Below are 25,933 nucleotides of genomic sequence, written 5' to 3'. Positions count from 1 at the left end.
GTAACACAATTCAGTTATTGAAGTCTTCGAGATTCTTATTTCGTTTTCGATATTATATAAGAGCATTTTGCTGCGTGAGCTGATGATAAACTATGTGCTAAAATTATGAAAGCTTAGAGCTTGTGATGTCAGATGCTGCTTACAAACCCCAACAAGACAATGACATCGTCATTTCCCAAAACATCGTCTTTTCTTCCCTTTTCGTCTAAGGTTTCTTTGCAACAATGACCAACAGGCTGTGCGGATATTTGTATTGCAGTAACAGGAGATTCCAGCATTATTACAGTTTCATGTTATTATGCAGATAATTACTAGCGTAAAAGATTATCTTTTATTCACAACGTTTACAGCGAAATTCAAAAGATCAACGAAACACGATAGCATTCAGATGCACATTATTCACGTCCTAAAACTACACTGTAGCTACAACGACCATCAAGTGTCCGGAATCCGTAGCGCTGTCGAGAAGGTTCGGAGCAACCCTTGAAAGATGCGAATGAGTAAAATCGCAAGGAGGGAAGACATGCAGAACAAAACTTGCCTGAAAAATAAACAGTTAATGATTAATGAAAGTTAGCGTATCGCAGTATTTCTGATACAAGAAACTAGATTGGAGATGTAGATCATCCAGGTTAGTTGAGTCTTAAGAAAGACTGTTGGTGTTGATGTTGTCGATACGTCAACAACAACAGTCAACATCCGTCAACAACCTCAGTCACCAACAGTCAACATCAACAGTCCTTCTCAGGACTCTCCAACCTGGGCAATCTACATTTACAATGTAACTATACTCCTGGGTTCAAAACAATCACTTTACAGGAAACTAGACCGTTAACACAGCATCATAGCATCACTCTAGAGATCATATTTGGCTTCCGTTATGTAATCGCTAGCACTACCTTTCACTGAACATTGATTAGCTAATAACCAAACCTCGATAAGTGTGATTGGTTAAATGTACTGCGAACTGCACTAACAAAGCAAAGAGACCACAATAATTAAAGTTTTAAAATCAGATCAGTTAAACTGTTCCTCCTGAAATGGGTTGTACAAATTTACTGGGCCAAGTGGATAGCACTAAAGTGGCCCTTATTTACGCGATAAATCAAACAATATGTTACAAGACAGGGAAAGGAATGCAAATCAAACAGGACACAAGAAGATAATCACCGATATGTTTCATAAATTATACCCTATTGAAGTGTCAGGAAACATGAAAGCGTGGCCAGCATACAAAATATTCGAACTAAAAACTCACCAAACCCTTCTCTAAACAAGTCACTTCTTCTACTAACCTGCTGGCTACCAGGTTGGGAAATGTTGATAATTCCAGCCGCTTGTTTTTGCTGCAGATAAGAAATAAAGCCAGTTTTTAAAGCCCTCGTCTGCGCATGAACGTCAAGTGGATCTCTACCGCAAGGTAAAGCCAACAGGAGACAATGCTCATTATCAAACTATAAGAAGACAAGCATTGAATTGAATTAATAAACCATAGAAACAGAAATAGAAAAACATTCATATTTTCTCAATGCACTCTCATAAGCCATATCATTACCTGCATTCTTTTTGTCACACCTTCAAGCTGTGACACCTCCATTCTCATTCGTTGAGCAATCCTTAAAATTGGTGGAAGCGTGACTCCATTTGGTCCAGTCGCACCGCTAGCTTTGGGCAAAGAAAACTCTGCCAATTTCGAATTGCCTGACACGTAATGCATTTGAATGGCAGCAGAATCGTTCTTTAATCCCAAAAGTCCTTGCCACATTACCGGATGACGACGTAACAGTTCCATCAAAGTATCATCACTGTTTGGTACCACACTATTATTGGTTTGCGCATTTCCTGGAGAATTTGTGGGTGTCGTATTGCCTGATGTAGGTTTGATATTTGAACCGGTGCTAGCAATAGAATTATCCTCAGGAGAGTGTTTAGCGAACGTAGCCCGAGAAGGCACCGAAGCATCAACGAAAGAAGACGTAGGTACAAAAGCATTCCGTGGAGCATTAGATGTTGGAAATGACGTATCGTTGGAGCCATTTTGAACATAAGGTGGAGGAGGGGGTGGTGGTGGATGTGAGTCAGATGACGATCGTCGTTTCTTTGTTTTAGTTTCGTCATTACGATTATCAATATGCCGAGATTGCTTACCTTCACGCACATGACTATCACGTGTGTTTTCTACACGGCGCATATCCTCTTTGCGTGTAACTTCGCCATCACGCTCTTGAGAATGAGTACGCTTGCGAGTAGTAAGATGTTCCTCAGGTGTTGGTGATCTTGGACGTTCAATAACCACGGATTTCATAATCGTATCAGACTTTCTTGATTTAATTGTTGGCTCGGGGCTCACACGTGTTTCATGTCTTTCGTCGTACATATTTTCATCATTATCAGTTCCAGTCTCCATTTCGCCACCGGGCTTCACCTTTTTCACTTCATCGACGGGCACAGTACTGTCAGGTGATTTTTTATGTTTTCGTTTCTTTTTACCATCTTTCTTAAGTTTCTTGTTAGACTTTTCTGCACTACGTTCCTCCTTGTTATCTTCGTCAAGCGGTAAAGGCAATTCTTCCGGAGGTATAACTTCAACAATTGGCGATGTAGTCTCTTTTGTTTTTACTTTACGTTTTATAGATTTTGTTGATTTTCCTCCCTGATCGTATGTCTTGTCATAACTGGATGAATAGTAGTCCGCGTTCTCCGGCTCATCACGAGCATCAATTGGTTTTTTACGCATGGATTTATCACGATTACGTTCTTTCCTTTCTACGGGTGGGGGAAGAGGCTCAACGCTATCAATATCATCCTCGCTATCATATCTAAATTTAAAAAACACAAATTTATTTCTAACGCGTCAATTCATGAAGAAATGAAGCGCTACAATTTAGGCAAAAAACAACAACAAACGGAATTCAGCTTTTTTTGACTAAATGCACGATCTTCAAAGATTACACAATGAAAAATAAACTGATGATTGTATAACATTTATACATACCTTATCCTAACAGGTGGTCGTGTATCCTCAGATCTCCTCTCAGGTAGACGTTTATCAACATCACGACGTTTCTCTCGTCTTCCATGGCCATCATCACGATGATCAAGTTCAGGTGACCGTCGGTCTCTGCCAATATCACCAGACCAAAGATCAGGATGATCCTGACGTCCATAAAACCTATCACCATCACCATCCATATCTACAGGGTGTACACGATGATGACGATGACGTAATGGTTCTCCACGACGATCCGGTTCTCGATCACGTGCACGTTCTCGAGAATATTCACGAAGTTCTTGACCAAAATCATCACTATCATATCCACCACCACTGCCACCTCGGTAATAGTCGTCATACGATCGTGGCCCACGATCCATAAACGGTGGTCCACGATCGTATCCGTGATCATATGGGTGATACTTCGGTCCTGGACCACGCATCCCATGTCTAGGGCGCATTGGTTCGTCGTACATTTTACCACGTGAGCGCATTGGTGGAGGTGGTGATGGTTCATATCGTCTACCATCACTTTGACCAGTATTTGCCAGATAATCGTAAAAAAATATTTGGCTTTCACGACTTGCATAGTCAACCTAAAATAAGCAACAGGGAGATCATGAAATGAGAATTTTTCAGAGTGTCTTCTTAAAGGAAAAGAAAACGGTTCTGAAATAGAACATAACTAAGCACGGCGAGGACCACTATACAGAAACTAATAAAACATAACTAAGCACGGCGAGGACCACTGTACAGAAACTAATAGAACATAACTAAAGCACGGCGAGGACCACTATACAGAAACTAATAGAACATAACTAAAGCACGGCGAGGACCACTATACAGAAACTAATAGAACATAACTAAACGGCGAGGACCACTGTACAGAAACTAATAGAACATAACTAAGCACGGCGAGGACCACTGTACAGAAACTAATAGAACATAACTAAAGCACGGCGAGGACCACTATACAGAAACTAATAGAACATAACTAAAGCACGCGAGGACCACTGTACAGAAACTAATAGAACATAACTAAAGCACGGCGAGGACCACTATACAGAAACTAATAGAACATAACTAAAGCACGCGAGGACCACTGTACAGAAACTAATAAAATTCTTATCAAAGAAAACAAGTAAATCAGCAAACTGGTGAATAAATAATTTTTTACCCGAACACGTTTGCCAAACAATGGTCTATCTTTCACATCATTATGAGCAGCGGTTGAAGAAGCAACGTGCTCAAACGATACCATACCATAGCCACGCTTTCGATCCAAACCCAAGCCTTTAATCCGACCATAACGCGAAAAGTGATGATCCAACATATCTTCGGAGATGCTCGGAGGCAGGCCGCCCATCCAAACTGTGTTTGTCGGCATACCCTTACCAAAGCCGATCTGCGCAACAAATGGAGAAAAGAAATACTTAAAAAAAAGAACTATTTCTTGTTTATTGCAAAACATTGAAATCAGAAAAACGTGTTAAAAGCATGTAAAAATGCTCAACCGCTATCTCTGATGACACAAACCTTCAAACGATTGCGTCCAAAAAGAGTTCGATTCATTTCCTTCTTTGCTTCAACAGCGTGAGTGATATCAAGATACTGAATAAATGCATAAGCACTATTCGTACCTTGCTTTTTGATGTCAATGTCCTATAAAAGGAATCAACATTTAACTTTGTTTAACATTGATAATATTTTTAACGGCGCAATTTATTCGACATAGATGCTTATGAGTTCACACGTTTTAACTATTCACACAAATTATAGCATAACCAATGACAACATTCATCAAAAACGGCCATCAGCTTTACACGGAGATTTTCATAACTCACCCTAACTTCACAAAACTAACACAACCAAACAACACACGAGCCAAACATTCTATAAATTCACACAACTCAATTTCATATAACTTCATTCTCGAAAAGAGAATTACAATATCATTATACACTAATCCTATATTCACAACTAGAGAACTACAATATCATTATACACTAAAAGCCTATATTCACAACTAGAGAACTACAATATCATTATACACTAAAAGCCTATATTCACAACTAGAGAACTACAATATCATTATACACTAAAACCCTATATTCACAACTAGAGAACTACAACATCATTATACACTAACCCTATATTCACAACTAGAGAACTACAACATCATTATACACTAACCCTATATTCACAACTAGAGAACTACAACATCATTATAAACTAACCCTATATTCACAACTAGAGAACTACAATATCATTATACACTAACCCTATATTCACAACTAGAGAACTACAACATCATTATACACTAACCCTATATTCACAACTAGAGAACTACAACATCATTATACACTAACCCTATATTCACAACTAGAGAACTACAACATCATTATACACTAACCCTATATTCACAACTAGAGAACTACAATATCATTATACACTAACCCTATATTCACAACTAGAGAACTACCAAACGTTCTACAAAACGTGCCAAACGTTCTACAAATTCACACTACTCATTTTCTTTTTACTTCATTCTTGAAAAGTGAATTACAATATCATTATACACTAAAAGCCTATATTCACAACTAGAGAACTACAACATCATTATACACTAACCCTATATTCACAACTAGAGAACTACAACATCATTATACACTAAAAGCCTATATTCACAACTAGAGAACTACAACATCATTATTAACTAACCACAATTTCACCATAGCGTTCAAACATTCTATTAAGTTCGCCTGAGGTCGTGTTTCGTTCGATATTTCCAACAAATATAGTTCTAGTCGCGTTGAACTGGTAGACGTCATCAACAGAGTTGAAGCTGTGACCGTCACGACGTCTGTAGCGCTGAAATGGCGGCTCGTCTTGTTCATCACCTTTGAAAGGAGAGAAGAATTAAGAAGACGTATAAATTGGCGGTAATTTCGCATCAAGTACCTTCATATAGAGAAATGTCCATTTCTAGACCAAGAAACATCTTTCCTTGGCATGATTCCATCGCTTTCTGTAAATCTTCCGATCTAGAAAGAAATAAAATTGAAATATTGATTGATTCACCACAGTCTGAAAGAGAAAAGAAACGTTTCTCGAGGCTTCGAATAGCCTTTTTTAGGTTGAAAATACTTTATATACAAAGAAAATTGACTATGAATCCAAGGATAGTGCTAAAGTTTCAACGAGAAACAATGTTTTTTGCTAGCAACAATGAAATAAAGGGAAAAACAAGAATTATTACCTTCTAAAATACAGGATAGCATAACGATTATTTTCTCTTCCCAACACTTTAATCTGACCGACGTCGCCATGTTTTTTGAACTCATGATATAAACCAGCACGAATATTAGTATCTACAACATGAGAGAAACAACAAATATATCGCAGTATGTAACAATAGTCCCCCCCCCCCATTTTTATTTGCCAAGAAATCATATCCATTTTTCATTATAGATAATGGTTAGGTATTTTAAGATTAACTTGGGTAAACAACTCTCCCCAGCCTGGCAACGTACCATTTGGTCTGGAAGACAAATTTCGTATTTGTAGAGCGTTTGGTTTCTTAACAGCACGTAACGTTTCGGATGCAGAAGAACCACTGTCGCTGTCGCTATCACTCTCACCACTACCACTGGAATCACTTCCACTATCCGAGCCAGCGGTACCACTCTGACCACTAGCGCTGTGCCTACGTTTAGGTGGATTGCGGGCACTACTCCTTCGGAATGATTCGGTATCATCACCTAAATGAGCAATTTTAAAAGCAAAAAGTTAAAAACAACAAATGGAGGGAATAAAATAACAAACGAGTAATTTGTAATGAGCTTCACTCACCAGTTTCCCCTCTTTCATAATCCCTTCTTGGTGGACCGTCTTTATATCCATATGATCCCGAATATCCCTCACTCTGTCGGCCATTGTAGCCATCATCACCAGCACTAAATGATGAGGAAAATCCATTCATTTTACAATTTCCACTCAAAAAAATGTTAATCTACAGCATACATGCATGCATTTGACGATAAGAGCAGTTCAACCAACACGGCCATTTTCATACCATTATTTTCCAGCATTGACAAAGTAACAAATCAAACTGATGATTCCTAGCATATATTCAAAACTTTGAGACATCAACAAACGAATAATTTAAGATGAGCAATTTAAATTTGCAACATGAAAAAAATTGATGCAATTTAAAGTCGCAACAGGAAAACCTCCGAACAAAAATTGAAGATTCAAAATTGCAGCAATTTTTTCGAGAACAAAGTGAAAACCTTTTCATGAAGGGCGAAACGAAATCACCAGAAAAACTTGTCTCCTTTATCAAAGAGTGAGTCGTACTTACCGCTTTTGACATTCTTACAACAGATATACTACACAATGCCACGAAAGAAAAACAATTATTATCCACTTCGGGGAATTCATAATTACACATAACAAAGTACAAATTTCGCATTTCGAACTTTCATTTGAAACAACCATAGAGGGTTATGAAATAATTCCTTTTTGCTATTAGTAATAATTAGTTAACAACGCCCCAATCTACAACACTATAATTTCCACAAAACAACGTGTAAGTTTTGCCGACCATTCAACGATGATCATATGTCACCAATCCTTCAACCATTCTACATGTATACTAAGAGACCACAATTCACCAGCTAAATAACCATATTAGCTACAAGAAATGATCATAAATTTCCATTCCAAAGCAACCATTACAAACTTGTCAGAGAAAAAAACATTGCCATGCTCAGGTGCAAAGATTTCAAGTAGTTCTCCAGCTTGAGACCAGTCGGCTCCGGACAAACCACGACGATACAATTCACCATAAGTGCTCCACCATAACCCTACTCAACCATTGATGTACCCCTGTGAACCGTATCAAGTACATCAAGAAATGAATTCTTTATCCACATTATTTGGCCATAAGAAAGTTCATGACAAGATGCTGCGAAATCGACATTCAGCTTGTGAACATGCATTTATCAGGAACAGCCAAATGAACCAAAAATAACACGATCACATTTCCCATTAATACCATATTAACAAGATGTAGCCAATTAAGCCATGCGTCCATTAATTGAAACGTGTAAAACACAAAAACTACATGTCCAAAATAGCATTGTCACATATTGTCGTGTAAAACCATCAGGTGCACACTTGGGGTACATTGTGGTACATATATAAAACGACGATTGTATGATTTCCACATCACAATCATATAATCCATGTTTTTAGACAACTGCCATCCGTCGTTTAATTTGATTCGGTAAAATTTTAAGCAAATTTAACATAGCCAAAGCTAAAGTTCGGCCGTTACATTTCTTTATAATATAAACTTAAGGATTTCTTCACAGGATTTCCATTCGTTTTTAAATTAGTACGTTAGTTGAATACATTATTTAAAATGCCATTGAAGATTACAGATTTTTACAATTTTTTATAGAGAACTTTGTGGTATGAAATCTATACGTATAGTCATATTTAGCATTGAAATTTAACAGCTTAAGATATAAGAAACGAGATTTATCATTGTGTCGCACGAAATAAATGGTCGTTGCTGCAAGATATTTAAAATTGACTAATTTTAATTGACATGTGAAATGGCAGTTGTCCACGGTAGACCAACATCGCACACCACTGTGAGAAATAGATTCGTCAAATCTCTAAGTATCCACGATATTTTTTCAATAAATGACAGTTTTTTGTGCTTACTTTCGCTTTCGCCAAATGATAACTCCACGTATATGCTTGAAGAAATAACTAAATTAACCCAGTCGTAACAGCAAACTTTCCAATTTGTGACAATTTCCGCTGGGTTACACTCCGGAAAGACTTCGGCAAAGTACAAAGTAAGAACGATGAACAACATAAACAATAAATGCCATCTTCTTAGCAAGTAATAAGATGAAGAAATCACGAAGCATATAAAATGAAACACGCGAGGTCGCCATCATAAACATTTCCATAACAAGATTTTCCATGTTCGACATGTAATGCATACAAAACCTTTTACGACACCATAAAATTTGCGGCATCTTTGAGATTTTCAAAGTTTTATGTAGGTGCATACAAATTACGCACATCGTATACAACATGCAAGCAACAAATGGAAGGTATAAATTACACACAATATGAATCATGTGATGAGTTAGAGACATACAAAAGAAAATCGGCCTTACATAACATCATTCATAACGATATGTTAGGAAAACCATAATCATTCGGCAAAAATCCACAACTTACCCTCTACCGCCACGTTCATACCGCCTGTTATCCTCGTGTGACCTCGTCAACGAGGAACTTGCCGGGTCGTTGTAATCAGTGCGCAATTCTCTATCCCCTAAGCGATTTGGCGCTTCGTGCGCCTTGATGGCACATCTAATGTCAACAAAATCTACAAATGCTGCTTGTCCACCATCGGCCGAGCGCTTGGAAAGGATCTTCACAGAATCAATACGACCATATCTGAAGACAAAATGATACAAAATAGTAGATGCATCTTCATGAAAAAGTCGTTGAAAAAGTTGTGTTAAAATAATTTACAATTATATGTTTCATCACGCCTTTTACCTTACAAAACTCCCCTAAATTCCACGTCCTTAACTATAGTCAATTACAGCCACTTAACTAAAAATATAACAAAACTGTGCAGTTCCAATGACATCTATCTCAGCTATGTAACGAAAAATTAAAACATGGAAACACAAAACACATATCTAGAGAGTAATTGCCCCTACAAGGGAGAAGGAATTAGGGTACCCTATTGCAGTGTTTCTAAGACTCGATGACTGCATTGCATTATGGATGTTGAAAAGTAGAAGACGTCAATGTACATTTCCGACGGTACACGTGTTACGAGATCCGGACGGTAATATGGACAGTGGCGTGTCTTATTTTAAAAGTACAGAACGACTAATTATAAAGACAGTGAATAAAACCATCAAGTCAAAGGAATATGACATGCAATCTATATGCAGATACATGCATTGTCAAGAAAATTATGGCGTGCTGATAAGAATTTGTCAATTAAAGAAGACAGCATGCGCTAAGCGCATTTACAAGTTCGTTCCATCACAGAATTAATCTGCTCCAAGTTCATGGTCATGGAAACGACCAATTGTATGTACTTTTACCAATTCTGGAGTAATAAGCTTGCTCAGTCACAAATTATCAGATAAATCATATGCGCATGCGCAATCGGCTTAAGCATTGCGTAGTCGACTTGACCAGCTGCCCAAGTTCATGGTCATGGCAACGACCAACTGCATCTACTAGCACCGATTCCGATTTTGATGTAAATAGCATTCTTAGTACCAATTTGATAGAGAAATCGTATGCGCATGCGCTTGAGCATGCGCAGTCCACTCTACTAATTGTTCATAGTCATGGCAACGACTAACTAGATGTATTTGTACTAGTTTTGTGTCAAGTAGCTCACTTAGTCGCAAAATATTGAAGAAATAATCTGAGCACGCGCAATAGAGACTTCTTCTGACACTGTGCCTTTTTCTGACACTTATAATTTAAGACAACCTTCAACATGTTTTATACAATTTTTATTGGTTTATATCTTCCTGATTTAACTCTCTCATTTACTGTTTCTCATGTATCAAGAGCAAACCATCCATAGGCTTCATGGCAAACAAGGATTATCTGGTTCCCTTCAGTGAACGCGACGCTCTAGTGCTCAAACACTATCTCGGGGTATCGGGAGGCATGGACCAAAAACGGGGTTTTTTGCTTTCGAATTTTATCTTTTTATTTACAAGAGTTCGTATTGCAAAGATTCAAACAGCTTCTGCCTTTTGACTTATAATTTAAACCATCTCTACACACGTTTAACGTTTTTTCTCGTGACCCTCTCCCTCAGACCCGGAACTTTTACTTGGGCACAATCAAAATGTTGTGTTCACATTGGTGCCCGTGAGTGAGTACCGTGCGAAAGCAAGCAGTCTGTGCCCGGGTATGTGCACCACGAAAAGAGGTAGTACCCGAGTACGGTGCTCGGGGACGGACACCAATGTGAACGACGACAACTGAGTAACGTGTACACAGCGGCACATATTCAGCACATAGTTTTAAAACTTCTTTACAATGAATTACATGAAATTATAAATAGATGAAACTAGTGGGTACTACGTAGTATGAACGACCTGCAGATTTGTGCCCGAACGAGGGTATCGTAATCCGGCACCCTTCCCAAAAAGGTTACCGGGGTTTATGCCAGCGAAGAACGCGGTTTGGAAAATTGAAGCTTTTTTGCGAAAATTCGCAAAAACAGCATTCAAATGGTTCGTTAAAATACGCGGTAAGCAACAAACAGCGTATAAGCTATTATAACTATCTCTACTGGATCTTTCTTATCAACATTGTATGCAGCATTTTCATCACTTCCACGAATATTTATCGGTTGCAATTAGCCAACTGAAAATAATCCGGTAATTTATGTAAGAATTTCTAAACATTTGCCGGCGATTCACATGTCGTAGCTCTATTTAATTGCAATTGTAATAAAGCCAAGGCAGATGTTTCCAAAAACCATAAAAACATTTATATTTTTTGAAGGCGAATCGCGGAAAAGTATCAACCGGGGCGTACTTTATTAAACCTGACATGGAATGGAGACAACTCGCATGTATACATTCAATCAAACGAAGTAAAACTAAATTACGCAAAAGATATCAATGAATAACGAAAAACAACGATAAATTGAAAATGCCCATGACTCGTAAAACAAAAATAGCTACAACAAACTGAACAAGAATCACGAAAAACCGATAAGGTCAAATCAATCCAGTCACGAAATTATTTTAGTTTATCTAGTACATGAACAAACCTCGTATCATCCATGACAAAAAATGAGCTGAAGCAGCTAGGTCTTCAAAATACAGAATACTCGATCTTATGGTGATGAGCGCTTAATATCAAATGCTGTCGAGCGCTTACGATAAGTATTACAAAATAAAGAGACAGCAAAGCATTTAGCATATGAATTATGTTCAAGTATATATTAACATGAGAAAAGACATCTGCTTTCAGCAAGGAGGTATGTTGATCTTCTACATAAATTATCATATACTGATAAAAATTTCAAGAATAAAATTCCACGAATAAAAAAGAACAATATTCCACATATCATCTACTTAATAGAGATGTAAATGAATCACCACTGCATATGAATTAAACTTGTGGCTAATGAAATGCAATTGGTATGAAAATCATAGCTTTAGACACCAAAGTAATGAGATGCCATTGACCAACAACAACTTTCATATTTTTAAAGAGTTATGTATACTTCATTTCCTCTAGACGATCATGGTGAAAGATAAACTGAGATAAACTACGAGGTAATTGATCAATACCTTAAAGAATATTTATGAACATCCTTTCCCTTGTAGTGCTTCTAAGACATATGTTATTGACTCAAAAGGAAATATAACATTATCAGCTGAAACCATCTGGAAGATGATGTCGCCTTTAGTGATACCTTATCAATACAGCAGTCATGGATATAATATGAGAAAAATTGTAATTAGAACTTACTCAGACATAAAATTGGCATTAGCAACTCATAAATTGATTTATATTTCTAATTATGTGTCTAATAAAATAAGACAGAAATTTCTATGTGTAAACATGCATTTACATATTTCTGACTACCATTAAGTTTATCCCATGTCTAAAGAATGCATCTACATCACCATATTTATTTTTCCACATTAAGATTGCTTATACCAGGCCAATGTGGCATTAACTAACATAATATGTATGATCCAAGCAGTGTGCGAATTAGTTCAGAAAAAACGATGTGCAATTTTTTTGACAAAAGTGTTTCTTTAGAGGCATAATCAAATCGATATTACATTAATTATCATATAGCGCTAATTGCTAAATTAATATTTTTAAACGTGAACAAATTCATATGATTTACAACAGTGTTTTTCGTTAAAACCGCTGATTTTTGCACATTGTTTGAAAAAGTGATGTGCAATTGTTTTCATTTTAGCTAAAAGGATGTGCAAATTGCACATTGCACATCGTTAATTAGCACACTGGATCCAAGTATTTTGAAAAGTTTCAAATGCTGCATGTCACTAAACTAGCATTGCATGTTTACAATGGGAAATTTACTGGAGGATGAAAATACATTTTAAGCGGGGTAGTACCATAATAAAATTCACAATTGCAAACTAATTGAATTTACTGCCCAATAACTTGAGTCCTGATACAAGTCTTTAAATTAAAATGTATAATTCCCATAAGTATAAACTATGATACAACACTACACTCCCTTCTCTGGGCTTCCATATACTAGTATAAATATGCCACAGGTACCATACCAGAACCAAACCACATCAGAGCAAACAAAGCACTATATGATTAATATGTTGGAGTCCAAATGTTTTTGAATACATAAGGCATTTAGTAAAATATTAAATAGGAAATTTGGAAATAAGATTGTATGACTTCAAATCAACTTGTATCAACTCAGTACTCTTGTTCGTTATCTGAATTAGACATTATACACTTGTATGACATGGTCATGATACATTTGTTGTTAGTTCATTATGTGGTCATGTTTTGTGGGGTTGACAAAAAATAAACTTCTTAAAAGACTTCAAAAGAATGAAATGTGTACTTCCGGTAGTTTTGCAACCACAGTCAGTGTACAAAACTACAGTCTAGAAACTACTACAGACTTCCTACAGCATTATTACACTCATATTTCCATCGAAGTAAACAAATGGCAAAAGAAATCAATGACCAGATACAAGATAATTTTGCAAAGTGCCTTATACAGAAACAAAGTGAAAGAATTCCCAGAGTCTGATCAGATAAGGTGAAGTCACGAAGCTGTCGAAGCGTGGAAACTCAAACTAAAGTCTAAATATACTAATTGAAATTGCGTTTATTCATTCTGCTTGTTGATAATAGAAAATATTTATAAATACAACTGACAGAATATCTCCAAACTGTTCCATTTTTACCAGACAATTTACCTTTGAAAATAGTCAACCACGTCCCTTTCGGTTGTTGAATCTGGTAAATTACCAACCCACAAATGTCTTGTTTCCCTCATCGGAGGCATTTCAAATAAATTAAATAATACACCCTTTTTGTAAACCTTTCCACTTTAAAGAAGTTCTTCATAAAAAGCTAGTTTATTCACGTAAAAGAATAAAAAAAAGTTCCAACATACTACAACAATAACATTTTTTAATACGACATATTTCTTGCACGCTGTGACCGCATTGCCTCATGGATAGAGAAGCATAGGACAATATTCCGGTTGCATGGGTGTAATATCTCCGGTCGTCAAAAGCTCCGAAAAAAAACTGGGAACGAATTAAATTTTCGACACATCAAGCAGACAGTACATGTTGTGAAGAGCAAGGCGAAGGAAGTAGGGATAGTTTAACCACCATCTAGGCGCCGTATTTGCGCTTTAATGTACCATCAAAAACATCAATGAGTAATCAAGATAACATCACTGCCGAGGAAACTCTCGTGAAGACCGATCGGGAAGGTAGGGACGTAAAAAATTGATTTGAAAGCCGTTAATTATTGTTGCCACCAGCAGGTCACACGCCACCATTTGGTTGCTTCGTGGCAATTTTGCTCTCTTTCTCCGTCTTATCTTTGTTAAAATCAACGTATATTTAAAGTTTGTCGGTTTATCTTGTCAAATTCTGAATTTTTTAAGCAATATTTTGATCAATTTTTAGCTTTGAGTGACGAAGACCGCAAGTTGAAGGATAAAGTCACCGGAACTGTGAAATGGTTTAATGTCAGAAACGGTTATGGTTTTATAAATAGGTATCTGCATTTCCTGAGAAAAACTACCGAAAAACTAACTTTCCACGGTTAAATCGTTGGAGATCAGCCACGTGCATACGTGTCTTTGCAATTTGAATTTGAGAGTTTGAAATCTGCTCCGAAATATTTTATCTTTCCAAATCATTTCATTACTATTTTAGAAACGACACGAATGAAGACGTTTTCGTCCACCAGGTAATTCTAAAATTGTAATGAATTTCTGCCATTTCGTTGATCAGATTTAAAAATTTTACGTTGAAGAAATTTTATATTGCGATTGTAGTTTGCATGCGTCATGGCTTTGCCATTTTATTTCAAGTTGTCTTGCTGACGATATTGAAGATTGCGTATAAATCAGTTGTAAACGGAAGTCATCCATGATAAATTTTTAGGAAACTCATTTTCTGCCTTTACCAGTTCCTCATCAGGAATATTTTACCAAGTTTCCTAATTACTTTTTTAGTACTCTGATGTTTGTAGGTACAGGAAAGAAGATTTCTTCATCAATTTATTGATACAATTCTGTTTCATTTTCTCAGATTTTTCCATAATTATAATTTATCTATTTTATTTTACAATGCCTTTAATGCTTATTCTGGAATGCTTGAATCTTCTCATCAACATGAATTGGAAATATCAAACTCACATGTTTTTTTTCTTCTTATCAAAACTTTTTTTCTTCTTGTTGCTTATTCCTGTTGATTTTTGATCTTAGACATGCACATAAAAACAATGCTTGAATCATTTCAACAGTAATATTTTAAAACTAAAACATCAGAAATTTTACTAAGTAGTTTGAGATATTTAGAATAGATCATTTTAAAGTTGTTGAAATTTGTTTCATTTAAAAATGTTTTGATCAATGGTGAAATAATTGTTATTTGCTTTTTTGTAGACTGCCATAATTAAAAATAACCCAAACAAATATCTTCGTAGTGTTGGAGATAATGAAGTTGTTGAGTTTGATGTTGTGGAGGGTGCAAAGGTTGGTACTGTAATCTAATAAATTACTGTCTATTGAAAGTTTGAAACTTGAAATGGTGTTTGCTTATGATTCATTTGATTTCTTAGGGAAAGGAAGCCAAGAATGTGACTGGACCAGATGGTACAGCTGTTCAAGGCAGCAAATATGCGCGTAAGTTAAACTTTTAATAGTTTTTGCTGCATGAGCAATCAAAATAGTAACCATTATGTGAAAAGTGTATGAAGACTTAAGCTTTTTTTACCTCTTTTTTAGCAAACAGAAGACCAAGATACCGTAGAACCATCCGACCAACACCAAGGCCTAGAAGACCTCCTCCTCCAGCCAACACTGATGGTGAGGGTGGCAATGAGGGTGATCAAGAAGAAAGAGATGATGCTAATTCCCCTCGAAACTACCGCCCTCGTTATTACAGGCCAAATCGAAGATACTATCGGCGTTACAAACCATCTCCTCAGACAGATGATAGTGCCTATGATAGGTCAGGTAATGAGACGCAACCAGATTCAGAGCAGAGAGAAGAGGTAGAAAGAAGGCCCCCTAGACGAAACAGAAGAAGACCACGGTAAAGAAATATGTGTCAAGTTTATTGGTTGTTTGCTTCAAGCAATTCTGATTTCTGCATTTCCATTGCAGTCGTCCACAGAATGAGGATCCAGCAAGTGATGGCCAGGTTGCAAGTGATGTACCTCAAAGTGACACTCAAACTATGGACACGCCTGCTGGTGACGGTGATGAACGAGAGGGTGAGAGTGAAGAGCCCAAGAGATATCGACCACGCCCACGGAGACGCAACTACTACAACAGGCCCAGGCGTCGTCCGCGACAGGATGATGTTGATCAGCAAACTGAAGAATCCAATAATCAACAGGAAAGTCAAAAGAATGGTGATAACCACGATGAACCTCAACAATACCAGGATCAAGAACGTGATGACCAAAGGGTTTGTTGCCGGATGCCATTAATCTGATAAGCAAATGACCTTGGATGTATAATTCCTTGATTCTATCCTTTAGGATGATCGGCCACCTCGACGACAACGACAACGTCGAAGACGAAGATACAACAATCGACCACCGAGAAAAGGTGGCGAGGGAGAAGAAAGTAAAGACGAACCACAGGTAAGAACTTTCAAAAGATGCTGTGGTAATAACCGTAAGCATAAAAAGCCAAAATCATTACTCTTATTTTGTTGTTTGTATTTTCAATGAATGAGTCACTTCGATGGTAATTTTTTACTCGAGTTATCGAAGGCATTTTTTTTCCTTCTGTACAGGATTCTGCGCCTCCACGAGAAAATGGACCACCGGAAGAGCGTGCATCTCCCGGTGTGGTTGCTTAACTAATCGCCCACTGCGTACCGTTCACGGCTTAACGAACTTAATACTCAATAAATTTATATTTTCTACCTGTTATTAATGGCAAAGCGTTTACTTATATATCTCGAGTTTAGTGCATCGACCTAACCAATGAAGTTGTTGTGATTTTACGATTAAATATCGACATAATTTGAGTATTTGGATTGCGAGAACTGGTTGTTGTCATCATAGATATGTATTTTCCGCTTCTTATTATATTGCTAGTTTCACCTGTATTTATGTGAGAATTCTGTGACGGTACGGAAGAATAAAGATTTGTTATATACTTTTTTGTGTCAGGTGTGAATTTTTGTGTTCATGCTAATGCATTGAAAGCGTTAAAGCTCTCGTAAGAGTATTGTAGCATCTATTCCTTTATCTCCTGTATAACGATGTTAATGACTTAAAAAAAATTTCACTTTCCAGTTTGGATACATGTGATCTGTTTTTAAACCTGGCAGTTGCCGTACTACAGTCATGAAAAAAGAACTTGTACTGGAGACTAGATAAGATAGAGTCTTGTACCATTTTGGAGAGACCTTGTGTAGGAGACATCACTTGGCTGGAGTCTTAAAGTACAGCTTTGAAAAGAGACCTTGTGTTGGAGATTGGGCTTGTTTGACTCTGTTTATGAGAACTGGGTTGGCATGATGATGTATATCATCTGTTCATTTGTTCATAGAATCGTGTCGTCATCAAGCCGCATGATACACGTTTAGCGTAACACCTGCCGCTGATTCATATGAATATTCACATGAAAGTTATAAATCTTTTATTCAATGAAGGTCTTTATATTCCCTTAAAGCACAGGACGTTTAATCTCGCAAAACATAGTTGTGATTCCGCTCAGTAACGTTGCCAAACGTTCAATCGTACACGTCAACATGTCAACCACTGTTGAAGACGTTCACCATATGACTGAAGATTTATTAAAATGCTGGTCGTTAGCTGAAGTAGAGCAAGGCAAAGTGAATCTACAAAGGCAGGAAAAAATCTTGGAAGATCGCAAAGTGTATTTGGAAAAACAGAAAGACGATGTAATGAATGTTGTTAAAGTATTTCAAAACTGGTTGAAACATCTACAAAAGGTAAATTAACTACCGAGTTCCTAAAGCAGCACCGAATCATTTCATGTTTCAGCAGCAAAATTTATTGAATGCATGCAACGGGGTGTACAGGAGTAATTATTTTGTAAATTGTCTTTGATGATTCGTTCTAAACATCACCTTTTCGAAAATTGTTTTCTAAAAACAAGAAGTTCAAGAACAAATTCTTTTGTTTACGTATAGAAAGTGGAGCGAAATAATCAATTTGTACCGTATCTCTGGTGCGTCAAAGAGTTTACTAGGACAATTCTGAAAACACTTGGCGACCGGGAAGGAGAGTTCCACGCTCAAGTGAAAAGAATGTACACCGATAATGTACCAGGAGTGACACTCGTTTGTGAGAAATTGGAGGAATTGAGGAGGCTGGTGACCAAAATAGATCATGATGAAGTGACATACAAGCCGGGATTCGTTGAAGATATGCATCACATTTTGGGAAGATTGTTGGGAATAACTGAGACTATACTTAGCGTGTATTTCTCATAAAGCAGTCTAGTCAAAACTCGTTTATAATCTATTGCATTTTGTATTAATTTGTAATGTAACACATAAATATTTAATGATGAAATTTTCAAGCATTATCCGAATAATATTTCCACATGACACTGACCACCAGCTTGACTATTTTAAAGACATTGGTTTACTCCATTACAATAATAAATGAAAACATTCTAAATAAATCAACATTAGGAGAAAAAAATGTGTAAAATAGAACGAAATCATCTTGTGAAGAATTCGATTCATTATAATTAATTGCTGATACAAGATATGAAATATTGGTCAGAGCTCACCAAAGAATAAGCAAAAAATACATAATAAATCTGCATCAAACACATCTTTATAATAAAAACAAGCCCTACATTACAGACAGCTGTTCATGCCATACACTTAAAGCAACGAGACAACAGGCCAAGATAAGGTAAAGAACAGGACAGAAAACGTCAATACAGTAAGCGAAAAGATGCTCCTAGATTTGATTGCAGCTACTATCTCGCCTTGACTGAGAAGTAGTATATGTCATAGAAGCAAACAATCATATGTTTGATCACATGTAGATGTATAGCAGGTTGAGTTTTTAAATTTCAAAATTTGGAAATTTTCCCTGACACACAAGATTCCTGTACTCATTGAACTGATTTAAGAGAATAATAATTTTCATATATAATATTTTACAATGGTCTGTAATGAAGGACGAAAGACAATTTAATCATTACCAGCTGTTCCCTGACCAAAATAGGCAGGACTTTGCGAATATCATTAAAATAGGACGCTTTTAATATAATAGAATGTCTTTGAAGAAATCCTAACAGTATACTGAAGAAATTTGGCTTTGATGGTCTCAACAACAGCCTTTTTAGCAGAAAATCTGAATAACTTTCCGCTTTTAGGTACGTTAATCGACAGATTTTATTTGAGCATTGCGTATAGCGATTATAATGCTGTTTAAAACCGATACAAACTAGTGTCTTTGAAATGTTGAAACAAACAATCTTTCGGTTTTTCCTTATTTTCAACCCTAAAAAAAATGGCGCACTCAAGGGATAATGTATAACACGAAGTCGCAAACTGAACTTAAAAGCAGTGCTGGCAAAAGGGTAACAGTGTAGGTTAGTTTTCTCAAAAGCTGACCAATAAAGAATGAACGAGGCTATTTATGAAGCCAGTAAAAAGTAAAATTCAAATCATCTTTAATCACCTTTCCGTGAATATCTCTGTGTGAATGTTTAGATTTGTACTTCCAGTAAACCATCACAATTTATAGCAATATATTCTTACTTATTACTCATACTGAAAATTTTCTCTCTTATTCTCTTCCCCAATTTTCCTCGACATCTCTGAATCTCATAATGAAATGACGTATCACACAAAACTCCAGCACAACCGTTGAGTTATTAATACTAAATAACTATAATCAAATGTGTGGCAAAGAAATGATTTGATTACAGAACTTCCTCATTTTTAGACACTTCATAATGAGCAAAAAGAAAGAAGGCTCAAAATCAGAAAGTCGATCATTTCAATCGCACTTTCCCATCAAGTCCTTGGAACAACTAATTTCAGAGAAGCAGTATCTGCAGAGAAAACTGAATACATTTGAATCTCTTGTTGATCAACGATATGATCAGAGAGAGCTATGCAAATTTTTTAAAGATACCTTTCAAAATTGGGAGAGCGAGTTTATCAAAATCCCAAGACACGGACAGGGCATCCCCAACACTCGAAAGTTAAAAGAGCTTTGTTCAAACATAAAAATTGCCATGGGGGCGAATGGCGAATTTTCAAGAAACCTTCAACTCCTTTTGGCAGCTGGATTTAATAAATGCGCGACAAAGATAGAAGATTTCAGAGTTCTTCTAGACGACAAGGCTCTTTCTCTTGTGACGCTTGAAAGACTTCATGCAGTGACAGGACAAATCATCGGATGTTTTGAAGCTCTTTTGCAGATTTTATACAAAGAAAAATGAACTCTTCTTACATATATTGATGTACATGAATGTGTGGACGAAAGAGTAAAAAAAGTGCATAGACTGATGTAAATTTGATTATGACTTGAGTCATTAACTCGTAAAGCTGATAAGTAATGTTTTAATACAGTGTGATCAAACTTGACAAAAAAACTTGGAAAAGGAAATTGCAATAAAATAATTAGCAACAATAGGCCAAAAACCCAGTTTGAACAGACCAAAATTTATGAAGACTTCCTGATGATAACATATCTCTAATTTATTCATCCAAATTCCAAAACGTGAGTCCTTTTGCTGGAAAATATGAGGCGTGTGCTCCCACAATGACGTTTCTGTCTTTTAGAATCTTCCTTTCTGTTACTATTTTTATTAGAGAGATAGTTTTATTAAACGATCTCATTGTTTTGGACCACGCCTTTTCCGCTTCTTATTCTACATCCGCCAGGAGGAAGCGGATCGAGTCGAATCATCGATTTATCTAACAAACATGAACTGCAACCAAATACCAAGCGATAAATAACTTAAATCTGAGGCACGTACAGTGTCATTGAGTCGCCCGCACCATGGCAAAAAGTGAATTTGATTTATTCTTCAAGTTTTTACTAATCGGCGATAGCGGTGTTGGCAAAACCTGCATTTTATTTCGATTTGCAGACGACGCATTTAACTCGAACTTCATCCACACCATCGGCATCGACTTTAAGATAAAAACATTGAATATAGGTAAGATTACCAACCGTAGAAAAATAGAATTATGTTATATTTTTCAACGTCAACTGCTTGCGAAAAAGCCTCATTTAGTTCACAAGAACCTATGCTTGTTTTATTTTGGCAATTGCTTCGGAAGACACGATTATTTGCGAAAGAATTCTGTTAATTTATATGCTGTAAATATATGTCAATCTAATCTTGACATATATTTATTGATTTAATGCAGTCGCTTAAACAATGAGATTTAGTTGTCTTCTTCGCTTTTTATCGAGGAAAACAAAACACCACATTATTTTGTTTGTCAATGAAGTTCCGTTTAAAATAAATAAAGAAAGCTAGTCACGGTAGTTTATAGCTATCTTCGTGTCATACTGATTGACGTATGTGAACGCATCAGCGACAAGCATTATCAATGGTTGTTCAAACCAAGAGTTACCTGATAAGTTTATGATTTGTTTCCAAACTTTAACATTAAATCTAATATTCCATAAACATGTAATTTGATTACCAAGAAGATATATTTTTCATAGCAACTTTATCAATAATCTATCGCAGGTGGGAAAAGAATAAAGTTGCAAATATGGGACACTGCAGGACAAGAGAGGTATGTTGAATGATTTGAGCAGTGAAAAATAACAACAACAAAGAATAAACTGCAAAAACATTGTTCAGTGAATGTAAAATGCCATTCCTTTGGTTCATACCCAAATCCAAACAAAATTGATTAAAAATAACAGATTCACTTCTATGTTCACACAATTTCTGAACATGCAAGGGTTACTTCTGCAATTGTAAATTTGGCATGCCTGGTTCGCTAATTTTATCAATGAAATTTTGCATTGGAAATTTATTCCAATGATACAAAACATGTTTACTTAGACCTTAGAAATTGCCATTCACCAAGAGTTACTCCAAAAATTACCATTGTCATGCATTGGAACTGATGCATTGGTAGTAATATGGTGGTAATAACGAACTTGTTAGTTTAGACAAAGATATGGGAAAATACCTACATGGAACTACTTCAGTAAACCCTCGCCAAAAACCTTTCAATGTTGTATTAATGTACTTAATTTGTTTTTGTCTAGGTTTCATACAATCACAACAGCATACTATCGAGGAGCAATGGGTATTATTCTTGTATACGACGTTACTAGTGAAACATCATTTAGAAACTTGACAAAATGGCTTAGACGTATCGATGAAAATGCAACAGAAGATGTCGAGAGACTTATGATTGGTAACAAATGTGATTTGGAAAATAAACGAGAAGTCAGCCGTGAAAGTGCGGAACAGTTTGCTCGCAGGCACAACATAAAATTAATTGAGTGCAGTGCAATGGAAAGTACAAATATAGACATGGCTTTTGAGACTCTTACCCTAGATATTTTGAACAAGGTTTGTCCTCCAATGGAACGAGAGGAACCAACACCTAAAGGAAAAAGAAAGAAAGGCAAAAGTGTGAAATTGAACAAGCAAAATCATAAGAGTGGTGGTTGCTGTTGATTATAATGCAACAGTATTTATTGACTTCGAGTGATGAAGAGTAAATATTATATATCAATATGTACATCCAATGCTAAAGCATATATCCCATCCCAATTGACACTTGGCACAAAAATCTTTCTAAATCACCCACATAAAGCTAAATTTACTGTGACATGCAACTCTGCAATATGGTCACCAACATCATCAAAGAAAAGCCCTTCATATGCAATGTCGTTGATGAAAACTAATATCAAGAAATATATATGTTTTGGAGATTAAGCACAAGTTCTTTTTTGACTGTTTTGATTATAGTACAAATGTTTATGTTCAATACAAGGTATCTCTCAGAGCAACTCTTAGGATGGATTTATGATTTTTTTCATAATATGCTGTTTTTCTCCCAATTCTTCTGCCTTTACTAGCTGGTTTGAATGGAAGCAATGTATACTATACTATGAGTTGCAACTTAAATTAAACATATGTATTCAAATATTGTGCACTCTCAATGTAATTTAAAAATATTAAATTTGATAAACAAATGTAAATAGATTAGATTCGAAGTAAACTAAGAATTGCTGTTCTTGGAGGCTTGAAATGTTATCAGTCGAGTTGACAAAAAAGAACACACCCTCTTTATTATGTAATTTACTCATGTAATACTTTTCCATTAAGTCCCTTATACAGCACATTTAGAAAGGAACAGCATTTGGCATCATTATTCACAAGTGCTTGGAAATGTAGATACAATTTTAGTATCATTTTTTTATTTTAGTTGATATCATCAATTATATACTCTTTACGGAATCCCAATCCCCCTAGGGGCCTGTAATATAGTGTCAGAATGCTGTAGTAATGCAATATTTTCATTTGTTACATACATTACGTAATATATAAATTTTTAAATAGTCTCATGACATATAAAGTCGAACTACGGTAACTTTTTATTAAACAAGGTCAAAACATCAACAAGCAACTTTCACAAGTGCAGCTGAAAGACTGCGAAGCGAAGTTAGGTAACTCACGAATAAAGTAAAGACTTGTGATTGTTGTGATGTTCATTCAATTGTATGTGTGTTGATAGCGAGTTCTTTAAATGCAATAATGAATAGCTAAATTTGATCTGTTTTATAACTTGGACTTGTACTAGCTTATTCGTCATTACATTGTACGTTGTTGTCGACTTAACTTTTCACATGATTCAGGTAAAGTTGATAGCCCATAGAAGTGCAATGGCTGCAGTTGATCTGTCTAAAATTGCCAACAATATGGTACGATCCGTCGCAAGTGGTGAGGTACGACACAAAATACCCATATATTCACATCTACGTGTTTTATTAATTTCATAATCAAGACCACCAAAAGTAACTGTAATGAAAGTTGATCATGTAAAAGTAACATTGTTGTTCAAATGAGCAAAGGCTGCCACAACAGTTTTCATTTTATCTCAACATTCACAAATCGGGAATAACAATTGTCTCTCAAGATAGCCATATAGCTCTGCGTGCCAGGCTGTGGGTAAAGATGTTTGTTTAATCCCATAGATGGTACCAATGAGTAGTATTTGGCAGAAGGCTACGGCAGTGGTTGTGTTCCTACGGAGGTTTGGATGACCATTTTGTCGACTGTGGTCAAGCGAGCTTAGCGAGATCAAACCACAGTTGGATGCAAACAATATTGTTTTGGCAGGAATTGGTTTGGAAGAGCTTGGTGTGAATGAGTTTGTCGAAGGGGGCTTTTTTAAAGGAGGTAATTTGTCCTCAATTTTATATTCTTTGACAAGTTCCTTACAAAACACAAACTTTGTGAGTCAATATAACTATGAAAATCATCTTTTTTAATCTGCTATAGACTTATATGTGGATGCAGAAAAGAATAACTACAAAGCACTGCAGTTTAAAAGGTTGAAATGCATGTAGTACCTGATTGTATGCATAAAAATGTTCACAAGTTATTTCCCAGGTAGTTTTTCTTGCTTTTATGTTTAATAGTACTGGGGTTTTTTTCAAAGGTATAACGCCTTATCTGTTCTACCAGCATTGGCTTCCAGAGTAACCAGGCTTGGTTATTCTAAGGTGAGTTTGTCTAATAATGACTACTGCAAACTTCCAATGATGTATTTATTTGCTGTTTAGTGGTTTGTCATTGAAGTTTGTAAGATTGCAAAATGCTAACTTTATGAAACACTTTATCCACTCTCACTCAAAGGCTAAACTAAGGAAAATCTCAGGCAACATGAAAGGAGATGGTTTCCAAAATGGTGGCTTAATCATTGTAGCTGCTGCTGGTGAAAAGGTTTTGTTTAGTTTTAAACAAGAATCTCCTGCCGATCATACTGATAATGAAGACATCTTGAGCATCCTTGGAATTCGTTCACCAGGAGGAGAGCCTGGAGCAACAGCTGCTTCTGGATAGGCATGTTGTTGGTATGTCAGAATAAAGTAGTTAGAAATAGTGTTCATATGAAAATACAAAGTAGCAAAGAACAAACTCATTGAACAAGGCCTATTTATCCAATACATAGCCTGAAGTTTCTGCAAGTGAAGGTTCTGCCATGAATATGCATTAAATTGAGTAAGGATAGAGTTAATTGTGCAAATTTTAACCTTTTTTTTAGGTTTATCATCGAGCCATTTAGAAGTTTAAAAATTTTCAAAACTTGCTAAGCATGTAATTTAATGATGTAATTGTATTCAATAGTTTCCAATTTCGATACAATTATTGATGTATTGGTAATTATATCTGCAAGTTGCAATTGAGGTTATAGCTTTTTGTATGGCATCGTCATAATCATTACGAACATATAATTGCTTTACTGATTGTCTATATTGAGTTCATTTAACGTATTTTATGATGTAATCGGATGTAAAGAGTAGTTGATACAAATCAGTTCGATTGTTGATAATCTGTATTACGTTTATGAAGAAAATATACACATGATAGTAAAATGACTTTGCATATTTTTTATTCCGATTTTCATTCATATTTTGGTT

The 25,933-nt window shown here is 36.1% G+C and overlaps 4 protein-coding genes across 8 annotated transcripts; 3 read left to right on the top strand and 1 right to left on the bottom strand.

The window, feature by feature from the left end:
• Nucleotides 1-308: 308 nt before the first annotated feature.
• On the bottom strand, nt 309-14,271 carry LOC124444326 (msx2-interacting protein-like). 2 transcript variants are annotated; one of them, XM_046994907.1, is made up of 13 exons: nt 14,017-14,271; nt 9,260-9,481; nt 6,845-6,948; nt 6,526-6,753; nt 6,252-6,363; nt 5,954-6,036; nt 5,714-5,892; nt 4,529-4,654; nt 4,170-4,397; nt 2,996-3,588; nt 1,556-2,819; nt 1,296-1,454; nt 309-541 (listed from the first exon to the last, which is right to left on the bottom strand). In XM_046994907.1, exons 1-13 carry the CDS (start codon nt 14,103-14,105, stop codon nt 413-415), a joined length of 3,516 nt encoding a protein of 1,171 aa, XP_046850863.1. In that variant the 5' UTR covers nt 14,106-14,271; the 3' UTR covers nt 309-412. The 2 variants fall into 2 exon arrangements, with proteins under 2 accessions (XP_046850863.1, XP_046850864.1); XM_046994908.1 differs by lacking the exon at nt 14,017-14,271 and adding an exon at nt 11,853-11,993.
• LOC124444331 (ras-related protein Rab-10-like) lies at nt 13,495-25,888 on the top strand. 4 transcript variants are annotated; one of them, XM_046994916.1, is made up of 9 exons: nt 13,503-13,507; nt 18,352-18,356; nt 20,537-20,543; nt 24,166-24,235; nt 24,485-24,689; nt 24,792-24,843; nt 24,952-25,015; nt 25,149-25,366; nt 25,558-25,888. In XM_046994916.1, exons 4-8 carry the CDS (start codon nt 24,173-24,175, stop codon nt 25,353-25,355), a joined length of 591 nt encoding a protein of 196 aa, XP_046850872.1. In that variant the 5' UTR covers nt 13,503-13,507; nt 18,352-18,356; nt 20,537-20,543; nt 24,166-24,172; the 3' UTR covers nt 25,356-25,366; nt 25,558-25,888. The 4 variants fall into 4 exon arrangements, with proteins under 4 accessions (XP_046850870.1, XP_046850872.1, XP_046850873.1 ...); XM_046994917.1 differs by lacking the exons at nt 18,352-18,356; nt 20,537-20,543; XM_046994915.1 differs by lacking the exons at nt 13,503-13,507; nt 18,352-18,356; nt 20,537-20,543 and adding an exon at nt 22,963-23,956 and having other exon boundaries at nt 24,146-24,235.
• On the top strand, nt 14,372-17,459 carry LOC124444328 (Y-box-binding protein 1-like). Its single transcript, XM_046994911.1, has 9 exons — nt 14,372-14,543; nt 14,743-14,833; nt 14,995-15,028; nt 15,729-15,818; nt 15,905-15,968; nt 16,071-16,380; nt 16,452-16,758; nt 16,832-16,936; nt 17,092-17,459. Exons 1-9 carry the CDS (start codon nt 14,486-14,488, stop codon nt 17,155-17,157), a joined length of 1,125 nt encoding a protein of 374 aa, XP_046850867.1. The 5' UTR covers nt 14,372-14,485; the 3' UTR covers nt 17,158-17,459.
• Nucleotides 17,547-19,041, top strand: LOC124444334. The gene is made up of 2 exons (XM_046994919.1): nt 17,547-18,261; nt 18,463-19,041. Exons 1-2 carry the CDS (start codon nt 18,058-18,060, stop codon nt 18,763-18,765), a joined length of 507 nt encoding a protein of 168 aa, XP_046850875.1. The 5' UTR covers nt 17,547-18,057; the 3' UTR covers nt 18,766-19,041.
• Nucleotides 25,889-25,933: the final 45 nt, after the last annotated feature.

The sequence above is a fragment of the Xenia sp. Carnegie-2017 genome, unplaced genomic scaffold, assembly GCF_021976095.1.
Source record: "Xenia sp. Carnegie-2017 unplaced genomic scaffold, XeniaSp_v1 HiC_scaffold_21, whole genome shotgun sequence".
Lineage (NCBI taxonomy): Eukaryota > Metazoa > Cnidaria > Anthozoa > Malacalcyonacea > Xeniidae > Xenia > Xenia sp. Carnegie-2017.
The sequence above is the reverse complement of the archived record's forward strand: the minus strand, read 5'-3'. Positions and strand labels throughout refer to the sequence as shown.